Source organism: Neovison vison, chromosome 12 (genome assembly GCF_020171115.1).
Source record: "Neovison vison isolate M4711 chromosome 12, ASM_NN_V1, whole genome shotgun sequence".
NCBI classification, from domain to species: Eukaryota; Metazoa; Chordata; class Mammalia; order Carnivora; family Mustelidae; genus Neogale; species Neogale vison.
In genome coordinates, this window is record NC_058102.1 from 58945786 (window position 1) to 58965215 (window position 19430).

Here is a 19430-nt window from a genome sequence, read left to right on the forward strand (position 1 = left end):
AGCACAGTAAAAAAGAATTCCTTTCCCACTATTTTAGTGTATAATTTCCACAGAGGTGAGGTGCTTGCTTAATGGGAATCAGGGGAGCACTGCGGGGTAAGAACAGCCTCTCATTATCTAGGCCGCCACAATCACAGTTTGACAAATCAGTATCAAAACTAAGATACTGTTTTTAATAACAAACAAGGCCATTTTAACAAAACTAAATTATTTAAGAGTTAATTTTACTTGCCTATTCAACAAATTGTTAAGACAGCTTATCCCCTAAGGAGAAAAGAAGCTTTAACATTTTCAGGTAAGGTGAACACTGCCAGTCCTTGAGTCATAAAACACCAGCACATTCTATGAAGCTGAACTGTGACTCAAACATGGTCTAACTGCCTGATAATATATAATCATGGGCCGTTTATTTCTTAAGAATTAAAAAAAATTGTTCTTAAAAAAGAAGATTTGGGTTGCCTGGATGGCTCAGTTGGTTCAGCAACTGCCTTCAGCTCAGGTCATGATCCTGGAGTCCTGGGACTGAGTCCCACATTAGGACCCCTGCTTGGCAAGGAGTCTGCTTCTCCCGCTGACCTCTTTCCTCTCATGGTCTCTCTCTGTGTCCCTCTCTCTCTCAAATAAATTAAAAAATAAATAAATAAAAATAAAGTAATTAAAAAAAAATTTTAAATAAATAAATAAAAGATTTACATATTTTCTCCAGTTAAATACTCACTGTAAATGAAGATAGAGAAAAGAGAAATGGATTTTAATTCCTGAATGCCACCTGAATGTGTAAGAGATTGCTTGGGCTCCAAATCTGACAATACACAAAGAGATTAATTCCCATCCAAGTTCAGAAGATAGAAAGGGACAGGAAGAGAAGATAGGTATAAATAAATAAATAAATAAATAAATAAAATGTGGGTTATATATCTATTAATAAAAGTGCTATATTCAGGAATATTCCTATGAGATAAGTCAAGCACTGTATAAAAATAAAGAAAAGTTTATTGTAAAGTCAATTATATAGAAATGAATTGTATGGTTTACAGATTAGTTATACTCAATTCTTACTAGTCCCTCCTTGAGAAGAAAAAAGAAAAACAGGAAAAACACAAATATATTTTCCTCCTTCCTGGCTTCACAAAAAACTTCAAACTTGAGGCGCCTGGGTGGTTCTGTGGGTTAAAGCCTCTGCCTTCGGCTCAGGTTATGATCCAGGGAGCCTGCTTCCCTTCCTTTCTCTCTGCCTGCCTCTTTGCCTACTTGTGATCTCTGTCAAATAAATAAATAAAATCTTTTTAAAAAGTTCAATTTTAAGGCTGAATGAAGAGAGAACTTGTCTATCACATTTAACCAATACAACAAAACAAATCTCATAGTTACTATAAATGTCAGTAATGATAAAAAATATATATATACAGCTAACTGGTAAGTCTGTGAAACCCGAGTTTTTCTGGACAGAGGATGACTTTAAACAGCTGATTAGTATAAATGGCTGTATTACAAACTCAGCAATATTGAATTTACAGAGAAGTTACTCTTCTAGGAAATTAAGCTATTCAGAACATAGCAGAGCCCACACTTAAATAAGTCCTCTGAATGGCAGAGCGATGTCACAAGTCTGTACATTGAAACTTGCACATTTTAATATGCAGACTTTACTGGGACTCTTGATTCCCCACTTATAGCTTACTCTACTAAAGCTTTTCCTTCTAGTTTTTCAGCCTGTACGTATCAGAAGCAATGCTAGAAGGAGGCACATTGACAACAGGCAAAAGTAACAGGCTTGGGACATAGCCGCATGGAAAAAGTAGCCACAAATGTTCAAAAGGAAAAAGATTTTGAATAATTTGGTATAAAGGTAGAGAATACAGCCTCTGAGCACACCACGGCACACGAGCTCATGTGCACTGATGACCGACTGAGTCATCGACGGGAGACTGCAGGTACCACGCCCTGGGGGAAGGGAAGTTTTAATATATTTTACAAGTACTTCCTTAAAAATGATATTAAATTTTAGTGCTTAAAGACTCTGACAAGCAGGCTCGTTGGAGAAAAATACAAAATTTTCAACTCCTCAATAACAGTAGCCAAATGAAATGTTACTGTCATGAGGTATGTGGAGGAAACTGAAATTAATATTTATTCTCTATTTATTTATGTTGTTAGGGACTTTGGTGATGTAGAGCCTCTCACATCCTGGCTTTGAAATTTCTTGTATCATAATGAAGAAATGACAAAACAGGGTTATTAAACTGTAGTATATTTTAACTCCTTTCCTTGAATAAATGAGCACGTATCCAAAAGAAGCAAATATATCATCATAATCGTATAGTTCACAGTACAAAAAAATATTTCTGGTCATATCTGGAATATAAGCTTAAAAATATGATGAAGATTACCCTTGATCCTGTCCAAGCATCACTGAGACTACACATATAACATCATTTGGAGGTAACATCAAAATATTAAATTGGAGGGGCTTGATTAATCTGAGGACCAAGGACAAAAAGTGACTCTCCTATGTTCTTCCTCAATGCCATGACAGACTCATTTCTTCTATTTTCTCATATAAACTTACCACAATATTATTATCACTCCTATTTTGTAGATGAGGAAACTGGGGCCAAAAGGTAAAATCATTTGCCCAAAATGGCAGTCCTCGGGTAGAAGGCCCATAATTCAACCCACAATTGCTTGGCCCCCAGAACTTGCCTCTCCGAGACTGAAGTTACTGAGTTCCTGAAGCAATGTGGGGGGGACATGATGGTGTCAGACCTGAAAAGCATTCTCATGAAAAAGACAAGCTGCATGAAACTCTAGAGGCAGTCAGTATCGAACCTGTGGCCAGTGTATAAAAAACAATGGTCATTACCATAAATGGTCATTAACATAAAACTCATGTTCCAGTGCACTAAATAGTATCTTCACATACCAAAGAAGTTCATGTACCATCCAGGAAAGAAACTAATTCTTGAAAGATTTATTCAACTGGTTTAATCATTGTGAAAGGAAAAATTTTAAAGAAAATGGATACACTGTGATAAACTACACTAAAAATCTTTACCAATTCCTGAGCAAAAAAAGAAAACTCGGGAGGCTAAACACTCAATGCTAACTAACTACAGTTGGAACTTCAACTACAACTTGCTTACTGCAAAGGTTCATTCAAAATCTGAATATATTTCTTCCCTATCTTTCACACCATTCATCCACGGGCACTGACTGAGAGTTTCTTTTGGGAGGGAAGGGGGAGGATTAGATACAAAGAGGAATGAAACATTATCTGCAACTTCAAGGAACTTAAAACCTGCTTGTTTCTCAGCCAAATACATTTGCTAAGTCTTCTTTCTTCTTAATAAATGTCTCTTGGATTTGCCCCTTTCTTTCCCTCTCTTTGTATCCTCTGTTTTACCAATACACCATTCATTTTTGTGACTATACAAAATTGTCACATTTTCTTATAATCAAGATTTGTAAAGTTATGTGACTTGGACAAATCATCTCACCTTAGAAAGGAACCTCAGCTTGTTCTATATGTAAAAAGGGGAAAACAGAAATTTCCTGCTTATAGGCTACTGATTTTCAATCCTCAGATCTATGATTTTTTGAAGACGCTCTTAACACAAAGTAAACATTAAAATTTGCAAATGACGTCTACATTTTATCCCTTACCCCTTTTCTTAACTCTCTGAAAACAGATTTTTGGATCTACGGTATTTGCGAGATGATCGACACTCTTTCATCTGAACAGAAGTCTTAGGGCTATTACTTAGATGTCTGACTGACTTATTTCTATTCATACTCATCATAACCATCCTCAATACTGCTATGAGTGACCCAAGACAACAGACCTTTTATACCCCTGACTAAAAAACCACAATGGCTAGGCATTTCCTGCAAACAACGTCCAGACTCCCTAGTATGATTCTTCCCACTGTGGTCCATGTTTAGATTTCTAAGCTTACTTCCCAACGCACCACCTTGCACCCTCGAGTTAAGACCAAACTGTGTGCGGTTCATTCATTCATTATATATTCATTCTGCAAGTATTGACTGAGTGTATATTATACGTTAACCACTGTGCGGTGCTACGCTTGGGGGATCCTGAAGTAATCAAGGCAGACATGGCCCAACTTCAAAGAGCTCACAGTCTTGTTTATAAAGGGTTCGTACTGCTCTTTACAGCACCCACCAATCTCCCAAATGCCTGCCGCAGAGTTCAGCTCAACGCTCAGCTCCTCTATGAAATCCCTTCTGACTCCCAGCCCCACCACACAGAACTGAAGGTCCCCACTGCACGTCAGACACTGCCATCCAAGTTTACGTAGCTCTTTATTATAAAAACGCATTTACAAGTCTACCTCACCAAACCAGTGCATAAGCAAGGACCATGTCTTGTTCACCTTTGGAATGACTAGATCGTCATGGAAATAGAGGCTATGAAGACTTTGGCCTGGCACACAGAAGTCCTTAATAACTATCTGCCTAGAAATGAAAGACCGAAGGAATTAATCATTTTTTTTTTTCAAAACCAAACCAAACCAAACGACTTACTTTCTTATTTTTCAGTTTCTTCAAGTCATTCTCTAGACTGCAAGTTTGTTACAGTCAAGAACCACGTATTACTAGCTCTATTCTGTGCACATATTAATCTACAATCTAATATATCTGTTGGATATATTCTCTGGATCTAAAACTCACAACTACTAGGACACGGTAAGGATGTCTTAATATAGTACTGGAGAAAAGTGAAACTAACACTAATCAGATGGACAAAGCCATATGAAAATCTATCCGTTATGGTATAAAATCCATTTTATAAATGTATGATTTGAGTCCTAAGGCCTTGTCACTCACTACACAGGCAGAAAGAGTCACAAAACCCTAAAACTGTTCCATCTTACCACAGCCAAGACACTGTGGATTCAGATAATGAAAATAAAGGGGGGGGCGGGGGAATTCCACATTTATAAAAGGGTGTTAGTTCCTATGATGGATAATAATAAGGATACTCCCAACAATAACAACAAATGTATACACTACTTCCTGATTATCAGGCACTACTAGGCACCACATGAAGCATTTTACATGTACTAACTCATTTAATTGTCACATCAACTCTGTGAGATATCCCACATTATAGAGATAAGCAAAATTAGGTACAAGAATCTTCTCCAAGATCATTCAGCCAGTAAATGATAGAACTGAATTTGAACCCAGGACTCTGGGTCCAGAGTCTTTGTTCTTAACCACAATACTGTTCTGAGTCTTTAACCATAATACTATTCTTATTCTTTATTATTGTACAATAATCAAAGCCCATGCAGACCCCGTGAAAAAAATGCATTTCCAGACTTATGGGGTATATTTCAGGAGTCCTTCACTTCTTTTTAGTAATGACTTCTATTTTATACTAAAGTTTAAAAATACATTATTTACACATGAGACAATCTAGAGAGAACAAGGGAAATTAAGGCAGAATCAAGGAGAAATCCTGCTACTTTCGCAGTACAGAAAGAAATGATACTATTACACTACTAAAGTTCAAGAGCTATAAGGAAGAAGTCCTGTGAACTGTCAGCCACAATGAAACGGATCATTCATGAAGATCAACAATTATAACACAAATGATTAGCTGCGAAAATCCACCTAAGGGACTGACTCCATTTAAAAGACTCCTTAGAAAACATTGCAATACATCCGTGGTTCCAAATCACATGACAGTAAGCAGAAGTCATATCTTAGTAGATTTTTATAAAAACTTTTTTAAACAGTCCTTATCTCTCACTATGTCACTCCAAATAATATAAACAAGGCATGGGTTCAAATGATGAATCTGAATACAAAAATACAAATTTGTAAAATGTGGTTAGAAACAGAATTACAGCTTGTCAAATAAACACACATACCATAAAGGGCCTTTGCACTTGTTTTTGAACTGTGTTCTCTGTCCATTTGGGAAAAGGTGGGTGATGTTCCATAGCCACTGTAATTTAAATAAATAAATAAAGGTCATTGTTCTTGGTTAAAGTCCAAAGTAAGCAATAAAAATTCAAAACTACAAATAAAAATTCCAATGTACCACAATCACCATGAGTTTTAAAAAACACAACTTAGGTTTGTCAAAATGAGACAGATCCTGCTCTGGTCAAGAATATAAACCACACTACCCCAGTGTAGACTGAGGTAGGTACAAGTCACAGCCTTCTCTCAAACTCCAATTCAGAACCTTCATAAGAAGGAAGTCGATAAGGCTCAAACTATCTCAGAAGAACTTAAGTGTGCCATACTAAATTGAGTTGAGAGAAGTGATCCAGTCATAAAAAGTACTCAATGACTGAACCTATCATGGAATAGACATTATTTTGACAAAAACTTAAAAGGTAAAATAACACTTTATCATTAATTGGACCCACTTTGCCCTATTTCTAGCCTCCTGCTACTAATAATGGGAGGTGGAGTAAACATATCACTTGAATTTTTTTAAAAAATTATTCAGTAAACATTTATAAACCCAAAAACCTATTAGAATAAGGAATATGGCAGGGGACATGATCCTTTTAATATAACAAGTAAAATGGTTACAATAGAATGTGACATCTGGATAAAACTAACAGATATAACAGGTGAGATCAAAGAAGGATTCAATTTTTATCAGGATGTGCAGAAAATCTTCACTGCCAAGTTGGCATTTCCGCAGAATAGAAAAGACTGGGAAGAAGTTCTACAGACAGGTGGAGAATTAAGTGAGGAAAAGGCAGGAGGAATTGGCTCAGTGACTAGCATGGTGTCCAAAGGAATGTTGCATCTAATGGGGCATGCCTAGAAGAGAGGAATGGCTTCAGACATATGGAAGGCAAATAGAGGGCATAAGAATTTTGAATTTTTATTCTTTAGATGCAGCAAATATTTTATGCAAAGACATGCCATGATCAAAAACATTTTTAAAGAAAATAATCCAAATGGCAAGGTAGCCAGGTAGAGGGTACTGCAAAAATTATGGTAAGAAAAAGGCCCTACGTAGAACTAGAACAGAAAGAAGGAAGAGAGAGGGCGCCTGGGTGGCTCAGTGGGTTAAGCCGCTGCCTTCGGCTCGGGTCATGATCTCAGGGTCCTGGGTTCGAGCCCCGCATCGGGCTCTCTGCTCAGCCTGGAGCCTGCTTCCCCCTCTCTCTCTGCCTGACTCTCTACTTGTGATCCCCCTCTGTCAAATAAATAAAATTAAAAAAAAAAAGAAAGAAGGAAGAGACAGAATCAAGAGTTCCTTTATAGAAGAAAATGTTACACATTCATAACTAAAAGGATATTTATTGTAAGAAAAGGGAGGAAGACTTAGGGTGTGGCCAAACTTTCTGGCTTGAATAACGGGTGGACATGATACAATTTACATCATGAATAACCTATGAATTCTGAAAAATAATGAGCGAACTCCAGACCACAATGGCCAACATAAAGTAACTACAATGTTATCTACAATAAATAAAGGGACAGCCACTTATGTCAGGGACCTGATTTCAACCTGGAGCTATAGGGATTGCTTTGTTTGCTCGTCTGACTTTTTATTTGATTTACACAGTGAAAAGTATCTTGACAGATTGGACTGGAAGACATTTAACTCTCCTCAAATGCCAGTGTTTTATAAATAAAAGTAATAGCATACTCCAGAGAAATGGAAATCTCGGAAGTATACATTCCACCACGGAAAGTAGTAATACATAAAATAACAGAAGAAACTGCCTTCTAGTAGGTCGTTGTCCTTGAGGCAGGTATTACTTAACCATCTCTTTCTTTCCAGACACAGTAAACTTTTAAATACAATCATAGCTTAGAATTAGAAAGAAATTTTATATTAATGAAGAATAAACTACATAAAGAACTGGCAGTTAATCTTTTCAGTTAAATATAAAACAAAACAACCAAATCAAATCCAAAAAGAACCACTACAGGGGCGCCTGGGTGGCTCAGTCAGTTAGGCTTCCAACTCTTGATTTGGGCTTAGGTCATGATCTCGGGGTTGTGGAATGGAACCCCACGCTGAGCTCTGTACTCAGAGCAGAGTCTGCTTAAGGTTCTCTCCCTCGCCCTCTACCACCCCCACCCCTGGCCAAGAGTCCCGGCTCATGCATTCCCTGTCTCTCCTTCTCTCTCTAAAAATATATATATAAATCATAAAAAAAGAACCCCAACAACTTAAATATAAACCTTCCAACTTACTTCATTTGAGCTGGATACATTCCAAAACCACTGGGATGATTAGAAATATGACCATTCATTGTGGTTTTCAGTCCTGGGTTCTGAAAAAAGAAAGGCACATAGATTAAAGGTAATAAAAAGGTCAAGACATTTCAGTTTCAAGTTATGCATTCAACATACACATGTCACTGCCGGGATGACAGAAATACAAAGATAAAGATCTCCATCCTTAAAGAGCTCTGGCACCAGAAGTGCAGATGGACATATAAACAAAGATTCAACTGGCCTTTAACATTAATGTATTAGAGCAGTAAGCAAATTGAGGCAAGTTAAAGAGAAATCTAAAATATAGTTCTGAGTCCTCTACATATAGAAGGCATAACTGTATATTCTGCTCAAACCCTTAAGCAATTCTTGGTTTTATGAAATGTTACTTTGTTTACTGTTTCATTATGAAAGTACTATAGGTTTATTAACTTTAAAAACTTGAGAAAAGTGCAAAATACAGAAAAGAAAAAAAGGGGAAAAGCAGTACCCAGAGCACTCTCATTTAACAATCCTGCTAGTTCCCTCCAGTCTTTTTCTTTCTTTTTTTTTTTTTTAAAGATTTTATTTATTTATGTGACAGACAGAGATTACAAGCAGGCACAGAAACAGGCAGAGAGAGGGGAGGAAGCAGGCTCCCCGCTGAGCAGAGAGCCCGATGTGGGGGCTCGATCCCAGGACTCTGAGATCATGACCTGAGCTGAAGGCAGCGGCTTAACCCACTGAGCCACCCAGGCGCCCCCTCCAGTCTTTTTCTTGCATCTACTTTTCTTCTTTCTCCCTCCTTCAAAGCACATTTGACAATATTGTGCATACACACACTTGGTTGGATACACCTTTTTTCCAAGAAGGTATCCATTTACACATTCTTTTCACCTTTTGTGAGAAAGCAATTTCAAAAGTTATCACCTGACATTTCACTTCAGAAAACATTTTTAATATGTTTGACAAACTTAACAAATTCTTTCAAACAAGATGAATAAACAAAACTTCCTTCTTGTTAAATCCAATGGCCTTTTCTTTCCTTGTTCTCCGAGACAATACTGCTTACACCTGATTTCTTTCTCTTTTTTTTTTTAAGATTTTATTTATTTATTTAACAAAGAGAATCATCAGGGTCATGAGCTAGCACAAGCAGGGGGAGTGGCAGGCAGAGGGAGAGGGAGAAGCAGGCTCCCCACTGAGCATGGAGTCAGACAGGACTTGATCCCAGGATCCTGAGATCATGACCTGAGCGGAAGGCAGACCCTTAACTGACTGAACCACCCAGGAGCCCCACACCTGATTTATTTCTATTTACTCCTGGACACTTCCTCCTTCTTGTGTTCTGTGACACAATTCTGGATCTTATCTTACTTCTCTTTGTACACATTACATTACTATGTCTTTTCAGTAATGAAGAGGTTGGTAGGCTACATGCCAGCACTATTAGAAAACAAAGGCAGAGGGAGCAGGAGATTTAACAACTGAGTGACTATTATAGGTCAGTAATACGACGGATACTTCCAAGGTGACCAGAACACAGTCCCAGCTTTGGGCCAATAATCTACTGGGAAAAACACTCAGTGAATAAATATGAAATTAAAAATTGTTGTTTCTGTTACAAAGGGTGATATGGGGGTCCATTTTGAAAGGGAACTTCATTCAGATTAGAAGGCCATAGAAAGCCTACACAAAGAAATTATATTCAAAACCAGTAACTTCAAGTTAATTCTCTCTCATTTGTCAGCTTTCAATTCAATCACAATGTCCTCTGGGAAGCTTTAACTGACCTCCCTGAATAGGGAAAAGCCCACTATCAGACATTCTCAGACTATACACTTTTTTAGTTTTGTCGAAGTACTTTCCCCAACTACAAACAATTTTTCAAAGTACTTATCAGAGTTCTAATTTTTCATTTGTTTAATTCCTGACTCTTCACTGGACTAGAATTTCTAGAAGGGCAGAGACTTTTGTTTAATGCTGTTTCTCAAGCAGTAAGAACATAGAATAGGTATTAATTAAATATTTATTCAAAGAAAGAAAAAAGAAAAAAAAAAAAAGAAGAAGGAAGTCCAGGTCCCACCTTTGAAAAACTTTACTGCATTCTTAACAATACAAAATTAATTCAAATGGAACACATAGTAGATAAGTCCCAGTGTGTGTAGCTCGATTTTAAATCAACTAGAAATTCAAAGGGAAAAGCCAAGCTGACTGCCATAATTTTTGGAAGGGGTGAGACCTGACCTAGTTCTTAAAGAATAGTTAGGGATTTATAAAGGTCCTCAAAACACTCAAGTTTAATTCAAGATTTCCCAATAGTCCTGCCCATATTTATTCACAGCTTAGAAGCAAATTTCTAAATTAAGGAACAAAGAAATACCTCTCCCCTTGATTTACGAAATTACAAATATTACATTAATTCACAAATTACTACATTTACAAAATTACATTACACTTATATTACATTGTTATATTGTTTTTATTGTTGTTTTGTTCTTCTTCAGTTTATACTTCGATATGATCAGTCATAGGCAGGTAAACCAGTTCTCTGGGGAAAAATTAAATCCTGATTTGTAGTGCTTACTGATTTCCATAGTATAAATATTTCCACTATAGCTCATCTCAAGCTAGCAATACTTCTACAGAGGCTTACAAATTTCCTAAATATCTCACAATTGGTTCTCATTCGCCTGTTAAGATCCAAACAGAACACATCATTGTTCTATTCTAGAATCTGGGCCAGGACAGAGGCCTGGAATCACCTTCTGGGTCTAGAGCCCATGGCTAGACACAGTCATTCAGAGAAGCCTGGAACTCTGCTTCTGGCACTAACTTAGCTACACAAGTCAAATAAGCCTCTGTCTCAGTTTTCTCACAGTAAAACAGAGATAATTCTTGGGTCTTTCTAACTCACAGAGCTAGTGAAAAATTAAATGAGGGATGTGTAAGTTTCTTCTCAAGTTTTTTTTTTTAAAGCACTCTTTCAAAACAAGCTGGTTCATTCAGTATACAAATTAACCCCCCAGGGTTTGTACTGGTTTTGATCTGGTTTGCATTTTAGTATATGTGACCACAGCAGCTGGTTTTAATGAAAAGTGATAGCCACAGCATCTCATCCTTTTCATGTTTAATTCTTCATGACGGTCAAATAAATGCATGGTTTGTGTTTTGTTTTAAAACAGTGATCTGTCAGAATAAGAGAATATTAGAAAAGGGAATAGAAAATGTCAATTTGCTAAATTGAATTTTAAATACGGAAACTTTTCCTATTTGGCAATCATAGTGTCACTTGTCACAGATGCTCATGTAGCAATATGGAGTTTTCAAATATTCAAATATAGAAATTAGAGTGCACACCTTGCAAAGAAAACAATTACAAATGCCTGGTTTTTCCTCAGGCTTTTAAAAGACGTATCCAAATTATAGCTATGTAGACCATATATATAGTATAGAGGAACCTTCAAGTCTTACTAAAATAGAAGTACAGTATTTTCTCAATATCAATCAAGAGTAATTCTGTACCTTTAAACCAATACATTGTAATCACTTAAAATAATTATTTTGATTTCTCTCTTTTTCTTTTTCTTTAATAGTGCAGAGAACATTCTGAGGCTGTTTACAAATTAGGACGATTTGGCAGCCAGTCTATATTCAATCCAGAATGTTGTTGGCTTAACAACTAGCTGAAGAACAATACCTGTTGCAGAAATTTAATAAGCAACTAAAAAGCACATTAGTACCAACTGTATGTTCGCTATTGTGATAGATTTCATAAGAAGGCCTAATACAGAGACAAGCCATATATATATATATATATATACCTTATTACTGCTTTCTGAGTATTTCCCTCCAACTCTAGTTGCTGTGACAGCATCGTTAGAGCACATTTACTGCTTGATTTTATACACGGGAAATGACTAATATCTCAGTTCAAGAACACGGTCAATACTTTATTGATCTGGGAAAATATGCTGATTTTAAAAACAACTACTGTTATTTATTGACACTTTAACCTGTACCAAGTATTGTGCTAAATGTTTTCTAGCCCTTATCCTGTTTAATAGTCACATTAATTTTTGATGAAGTACTATTTTCCATTCTCATTTTATAGATGATGACATTGAGCTCAAGAGAGTACATGCCATTTGCATGTGCCTTTGAAATTTTAAAAATCATCTAGATCCATGAATGACTGGAGAGGAACATGCTATCTGGGTGCCTGGGTGGCTCAGTCAGTTAAGCATCTGTTTTTCGCTCAGGCCATCATCCCAGGGTCCTGGGATCACCTAGAATGGGGCCCCCCGCTGGGCTTCCGGTGGGTGGGGGTTTCTGCTTCTCCCTCTGCCTCATAGCGCCAGCTGCCCCCCACAATGCTCACACTCTTGCTCACTCACTCACTCTTCTCTCTCAAATAAATAAAATCATTAAAAAAAGAGTAACGTTCTGTTTCTTTATCAGATATAATCATAAGCAGAGAACAAAAAGGGGGAAAGAAAATGACATTTGATGAGCCCCACTTCATAGGACATTTTAGAAACCTCATCTCACTGCATCCTTAGAACAGCCTTAGCTCCATTTTGTAGGTGAGATGTCAGTCTCAAATAAGTTAAGACACCTGCCCAGGTGGTAACACAAGAAGCTAGAACCGGAAACACATGGGTTCACTTAGATGCAGATTTATCTCGGTAACTCCAGTACAGTACTGTAAGTGGATTTTCTCTCCTTATGATGTTCTTAATAACATTTTTTTCTAGCTTACCCTATTGTACTGCGTAGAGTACATAATACATATATAAAATACGTATTTATCAACTGTTTATGTTATCGCTGACACTTCCGGTCAACGATCATTATTAATAGGTAAGTCAAAACTACAATCAGCTAATAATAGGAAATCAAAAGTGCTATGTGATAGTTTTTGACTGTGAGGGGTCCCGTGCCCCTAACTACCTCATGTTGTTCATGGGTCAAGTGTATAAAAGTAGGTCTTCCGAGTGCTTTATTCACATGTAAATAGCACGTGATACTCATATATTTACCTGGATCATTTGCATTTCGTCCATTATAATTAAATACATATTAAGGGAAGGGAGAAATAAGTCTCCAATTTAGCTGGAATCCTCCAACAAAAATAAAAATATGGTAGGACAGGGAACAAAATTCAGAGAGAGAAGAAACTGTCTTAACCCTTCTTCATTACCAGGCTCCCTATCCCCTATCCCACTGAAGCATACCTTGGGGTTGAGTTCTGGGAGAAATGGTGGTAGGATTGGCTGTTGAACTGTTTTTCAGCAAAGTGTCCATTAAATTTCATAAATGACATGAGGAATTTTAACCGAAATCTCCACATACTTATTTAGGTATGAGTTTTCCTTTTTTATATATACCTTGTCTACATAGGCTTGAAAAAAATCTTTTATCAAAATGTTTATCTCCCTGATTGTATTATTTCCACAATTCATAATGGACTTATACTTATCTTTATATAATGACTGCTGCAATAAACTGACATTTAAAGGAGTATATACTTTATCAGTGGAAGTTCCTGATTTAATCACTCTGTGACATAATTAATCAGGAAACACAGCCCTCAGTGCCTGGTCACCATGGCCACACCCCCAAACAGACTGTCATCTACTCCATCACATATCATAGAGGGCTCATTAAAATTACAACTAAATTTGGGGTTTTTACATTTCCTTGTAATCGACTTTTCTATTTTTGAGGCACTTCATATTTACAGAAAAGTTGTGAAAATAGAACACAAAGTTCTTGCATAATCTGCACCCTATCTCCTTATTGTTAACATTTCGCATTAGCATGATGTATTTGTGACAATTAATGAAGAATATCAATAATTTATTATTAATTAAAACCAATACTTTATTCAGACTTCCTTCACTTTTTTATGTAATGCTTTTTTCTGGTCCAGGATCCTGTCCATAATACCACATTGCATTTAGTCCTCATGTTTCATTAGGCTCCTCTCCACTATGACCATTTCTCATACGCCCCTTGTTTTTGAAGACTATATTAGCTTTCTAGGGCTTCCATAACAAAGTATCACAAACTGGGTGGCTTTGAACAACAGAAACTTATTCTCTCATAGTTGCAGAGGCTAGAAGTCCTAAATGAAGCTAAGCTCTCTCTGAAGGCTGTAGGGAAGGAATCTTCCTTTGTCTCTTCTAACTTCTGATGGTAGCTGGTAATCTCTGGCTTTCCTTGGCTTGTAGATGCATCACTCAAATCTCTGCTCTGTCTTCATATGGCCTCCCTTGGGAGTCTATCTATCTCCAAATTTCCTTCTTCTCGTAAGGACACCACATGAGGATTCACTGGCAAAGACCCTGTCCAAATGCGGTCACATTCTTAAGTACAGAGTGGGAGGACTTGAGCATATCTTTTTGGGGGACACAATTCAACCTGCAGTAATGACCCTGACTGCCTTTTGAGGAGTACTGAATTTTGATATTCTATAGGATATCTCACAACTGGGATTTGTTTGAAGTTTTTCTCATGATTAAGATGGAGTTAAAAGGTTTAGAGGAGGAAGACCAAAAAGATATGTGCCACTCTAACCACATCATATCCAAAGTCCATGTTGTTAGCTATGACAACACTGCTTATGCTAACCTTGCTCGCTGACTAAAGCAGCATGTGTCATGTCTCCCCATTATTAAGCGACCTCCCTCCCCACCACTCTACAGACCTGTTTGGAAGAAGTCACTAAATGTAGTCCACTCTTACATGGTGGAGAGTTAAGCTCCACCTCTTAGAGAGGGAATGTCTTCATGAATTATTTAGAATTCTTCTGTACGGGAGATTTGTGTATTTTTCCACTATCTGCCTATTTATTCTATTTTTTAGTTAACAGAAATGATAGAAAACTGTACAAGAGAGGATCTGATTCATCAAATAGAAACTCTTGATTGTTCATCCCCTGCTAAACTCCTATTTCAGGTGATTCAGATGAGATCTGAATTAGGCTTCCATTCTGCACTGGGTACAGCCCAGTGTTGAGTGAGAGAGAGAAAGAGAGAAATTGAGGCATGAGAGAGATCATAGCCTTTAACACAAAACCTTGGCTAACACCACCAAAAGACAAAGGGAATTTTAAAAAGTAAACATTATCTAAGAAGTTCAGATCTTCCCAGAAGCAAAAAGCTGTTGAGTGCAGATTCTCAGAAGAGGTAGAAGAATATTCCCTGTGGGCATTTTCTTCCAAAATAAGAATAAAAGTACAGCTTTTCCTGCCAGATCACTTCTCAACCAAACACGTATCAGGGAACAACATTTGGGAATAAGAAGTAAAGAAAACCATCTCACCTAACTCACCTCTTCCCTCCCCCCCAGTAATTTTTTTTTCAAATCTCTGTTTTTTAAAAATTAGCCTTAAAGGTTATTATTTATTGACATTCTATGAACTTTTTGGAAAGGTTCCAAAATGGAAGTTTGTGTCACTGACTAGTGCAAAACAAAAGCTACTGAGGAAATACTCATAGGAGTATTTTTATTATGAGACATTGTTTTTCCATAGTAGTGCCACAAGCTAAATTTTTACATTTCAACATATTTTACAAAGGCAAACAGATAGAGTATGTGGGCCAGACATGACCCAATCTGGTAGAAGGAAAACTATGTTCTGAAATCATCTTTAATGAAATGGAAACTCTTGAATTCAAATTTTATTATGACGTATTAAATGGCCTCTAAAAATAGTAAATCATAAAACCTTACAGGTACAGTGAGAAGAGTTTTAACCCACAGATGAGATATAACATTTTAATATTTAACTACCCTGTTGCCACATGATTACCTTTCTCTGTCTTACCTCGAGCAAAGGACATGAAGAGGTAAACAAAACACTGCTGGTGCTTTACTCTGCATTTTTAGTACAGCTCCTCAAGTCGATCTACGGTTTTACAAACTGTACAACATACTGTTACAGTAAATGGTTACAACCTACAGAGTGGCGAATGTCACCTTAAAGAAATGATTATACTCAAGTCATCCTGCGTTTCTGAATCATAAATACATCCCTTCATGGTTATAAGTAAGAAATGTTTAATTTCTAAACTATATAGGACATTAAGCAATGCAATTCTGTTTATTTTCTTTTTAAAGATTTTATTTATTTATTTGACAGACAGAGATCACAAGTAGGCAGAGAAGCAGGCAGAGAGACAGGAGGAAGCAGGCTCCCTGCCAAGCAGAGAGCCCGATGCGGGGCTGGATCCGGGGTCCTGGGATCATGACCTGAGCCGAAGGCAGAGGCTTTAACCCACTGAGCCACCCAGGCGCCCCTGCAATTCTGCTTAAAGGAAGGTTAAATAGAGCTTTCTACTGTATTATAATATATATCACCCCGAAATTGTTTCCCAGATATTTTTATTAAAAGATGCTACTTTTCATCTCAAGCTCATTTCTATTTGTCTGACATACTACTCAAACATTGGTTATTCTGATAAGAGGACACAGAGGTATCATATCAATAATTACTCATTATTTCAATTTGTTCTATTTTTCTCAAGATATGGTTTTAGAGATACAAATGTGAGCATAATGGTTATATGGGGGCAGATGTATCAGGTTTAACACCCATAACTTTATAAGTCAACAGAAAGTTGATGACTTGGTTTAATAAGGTAAAATTCTTCAATCATTAACTAACCCTTTTTCCTATTATTCCACACTGCTTAACATTTTGTTGACAAAGATAAAAATGGACTCCTTTCAAAATACTACTCTTCACTTATCTTCAAAAACAGAGGCAGTCCCAATATGCTGTGAGAAAGTGATTTGACAAAGAACAGTCAAAACAAAACAAAGATCAATTCCAGTAATTATCTACATTTGGCTGAATATAAAAATAACTGATCATCAGTCAGTACTGCTCCTAAGAAAACAAATCCTAACAAAATCTTCCTTCTAAACTTTCCCATCTTATTTGGAAATTTTAGGTTAAAAAAGAAAGAAAGAAAGAAAAGCTATATTTAGGAAAAAAGCACATTACAAGCAGTGTTAGGACAGTATAGTATCAAGTTTAAGGAAAGTTAGATTAGGAGTGGGTCTAGAAAAGAAAATCTCCCCCAAAGAAGGGTTGAATCAAAGAAGGCTACATAAAGATCTTTAGAACTGTATAGAAGAGGAGGGGAGGCAGCCATCATCAGGATCATTTAGTTCTATGTGGCAAGGAGAAAGAGCGAAATGCAAAGTGGGCACCTTATGCTTGGGGGGGGGGCATGGGAGGGCATTCAGTTAATAAAAGCCTTCCTTCAGGCTGTGATGCATGGGCTGAGTAAGCTGAGAAGAGCAATGACAAGAGTCGGCATGGTACATTTAGGAAACCACCAGCAGTTCAGAGTTACTGAAGAATAATTGAAGAGGTAGAAAGTAATGAGAGAGCTAAAACAGCACTGCCTTTCACAGGGGGCAAACTTAATTTACATCAAATTTTGTTAGACCAAAAATCCATGTTTACTAACCACTGTCTGTGTAATTGCTATTCACAATCTTTCTTTGTATAATCTCTTATCTTTAGAATAATCATTTTACCTTCAAACCTTAGTTTTCCTTCCTTTCCATTAATGTCATCCCTTCCCTCTGCACCAGGAGTGAAGTTTCCTTTCAATGCATTTAAACATAATCTGTTCCACTTTCATTTCTGTCTTTCTGCAGGCAACTCTCCCTGATCTCTGTGCATTGCCTCGTGCACAGTGTTCACCGTGGTATCCAAATCAACACTATCCTATCCATTACTTTCATTTCCTCCCGTCTCAGATCCTTGTTTCCTGGATCCCATAACTCCCTCTTCTTTACTTTTACTTTTTTCTTTTGGGAGGGCACATACTTCAGAGTGTAAGAAAGCTAATTTCTAAAGCTTTACATGACTGAAACATGTTTAATTCAACCTTCACAGAGGACCAGTAGTTTGTCTTGATTTCCAGGTCTATACTGCAAATTATTTTCGCCCCAGAATTTTGAAGCCATTGATCTGTTTTCAGTGTCGCTGCTGAGATGTTAGGTGCCATTCTGTTTCTCAGTGACCTTTTTTTCTTTTTTTCTTTCTGCAGTTCTGGAGTTTGGGAACCTTCACTTTTCTCCCCCTGATTTTTCTGAAATCTCATGAATATACTGCTATAGCTGTTTTTTAAAAATTCAATATATTAAAACTCAAGAAGTCTTTTCAAATTTGAAAATCACTGTCCTTAAATTCTAAGAAATTTTCTTGAGTTCTTTCTTTGAGCATTTCTTCACGACACTTTTCTAAAACTCTGCCTTTCTAAAGAATTCCACTGTTCTATTCTGAGGACTGAGTCTCTAATGTTACTGCCTTTTATCATTTGTTTGTCATTTCCTGGTGTGTCTGTTCTATTTTTTGAGTGGCTTCCTTAACTTCATCTCCAAAAAAATCATTTTAAATTTTTCAAATCTTCTATCAATTTTCAATTTCCTGGAGCACATGTTTATGCCTTTCTTAAAAAATAATACTTGTTTTTAATTCCAGATTGCAGTATATTCTTTGATCTTCCTGAAAATATTGAAGATAATATTCTCCTTCTTCCTTTGTGTCTACTGCTGTCAATTTCTTTGTTTTCTCCAGGCTTGTTTTGGTCTCCAAATTTTTTTAAATGTCTAGCAATCATTGGTTACCATTCACACTGAAAACAAAACACTAAAAGACCAATTAGAAAGTCTGTGTAGGTGAATGGGGCTTGCCTAAAGGCATGCTTCACTGTGGAATGGTCTCCTTGGGCTATTCCACTGGGAGACCACCAACCATTGGTATCCACAGGTCTTTTGCACAGAAGCATCAGATTCTTCAAAGAAGCATCTTCCAACTGAGTATCTGGAGAATATAAAACTGACTGCCAAATTTTTGGAGATAAATAGGAGAATGTGCACTGGGGGCATCGCACTACTTAGTGTTTCATTTAATTTCCTACCTTCCTTCTGTACCTTGGTATCCCCCACTCAAGAGTTCTCTAGCTCACATTCTCCAGAGAATTGACTTCCACTGTTGCTCGAGTGTGGGGAGGCATCTGAGGTCTAAGTTCACTTTAAACACACTTACCACTGCTTTCATGTCACTCTCGTTGTCAAGTCTTTCTAAGATTCTGAAGTGTCTCTCCCTAGCAGCTCAGGTTCCAGCTTCTTAATACTTGTAGGTCAGTTACCATCACCCATGGGCTTTCCAGAGTCACTTTATCTCACTGGGT

The 19430-nt window shown here is 37.0% G+C and overlaps 1 protein-coding gene across 4 annotated transcripts in view; it reads right to left on the reverse strand.

The window, feature by feature from the left end:
* The window catches only part of EPS8 (epidermal growth factor receptor pathway substrate 8), a 183200-nt gene that overhangs the window by 58361 nt on the left and 105409 nt on the right, over window positions 1-19430 (reverse strand). For all 4 annotated transcript variants that reach the window (XM_044228690.1, XM_044228688.1, XM_044228689.1 and 1 more), the window contains 2 exons: window positions 8206-8285; window positions 5901-5977 (listed from right to left, as the gene is read on the reverse strand). In XM_044228690.1, the coding sequence (XP_044084625.1) occupies window positions 5901-5977; window positions 8206-8264 (136 nt within the window). In that variant the 5' untranslated portion in view covers window positions 8265-8285. The remainder of the gene's footprint in view (window positions 1-5900; window positions 5978-8205; window positions 8286-19430) is intronic.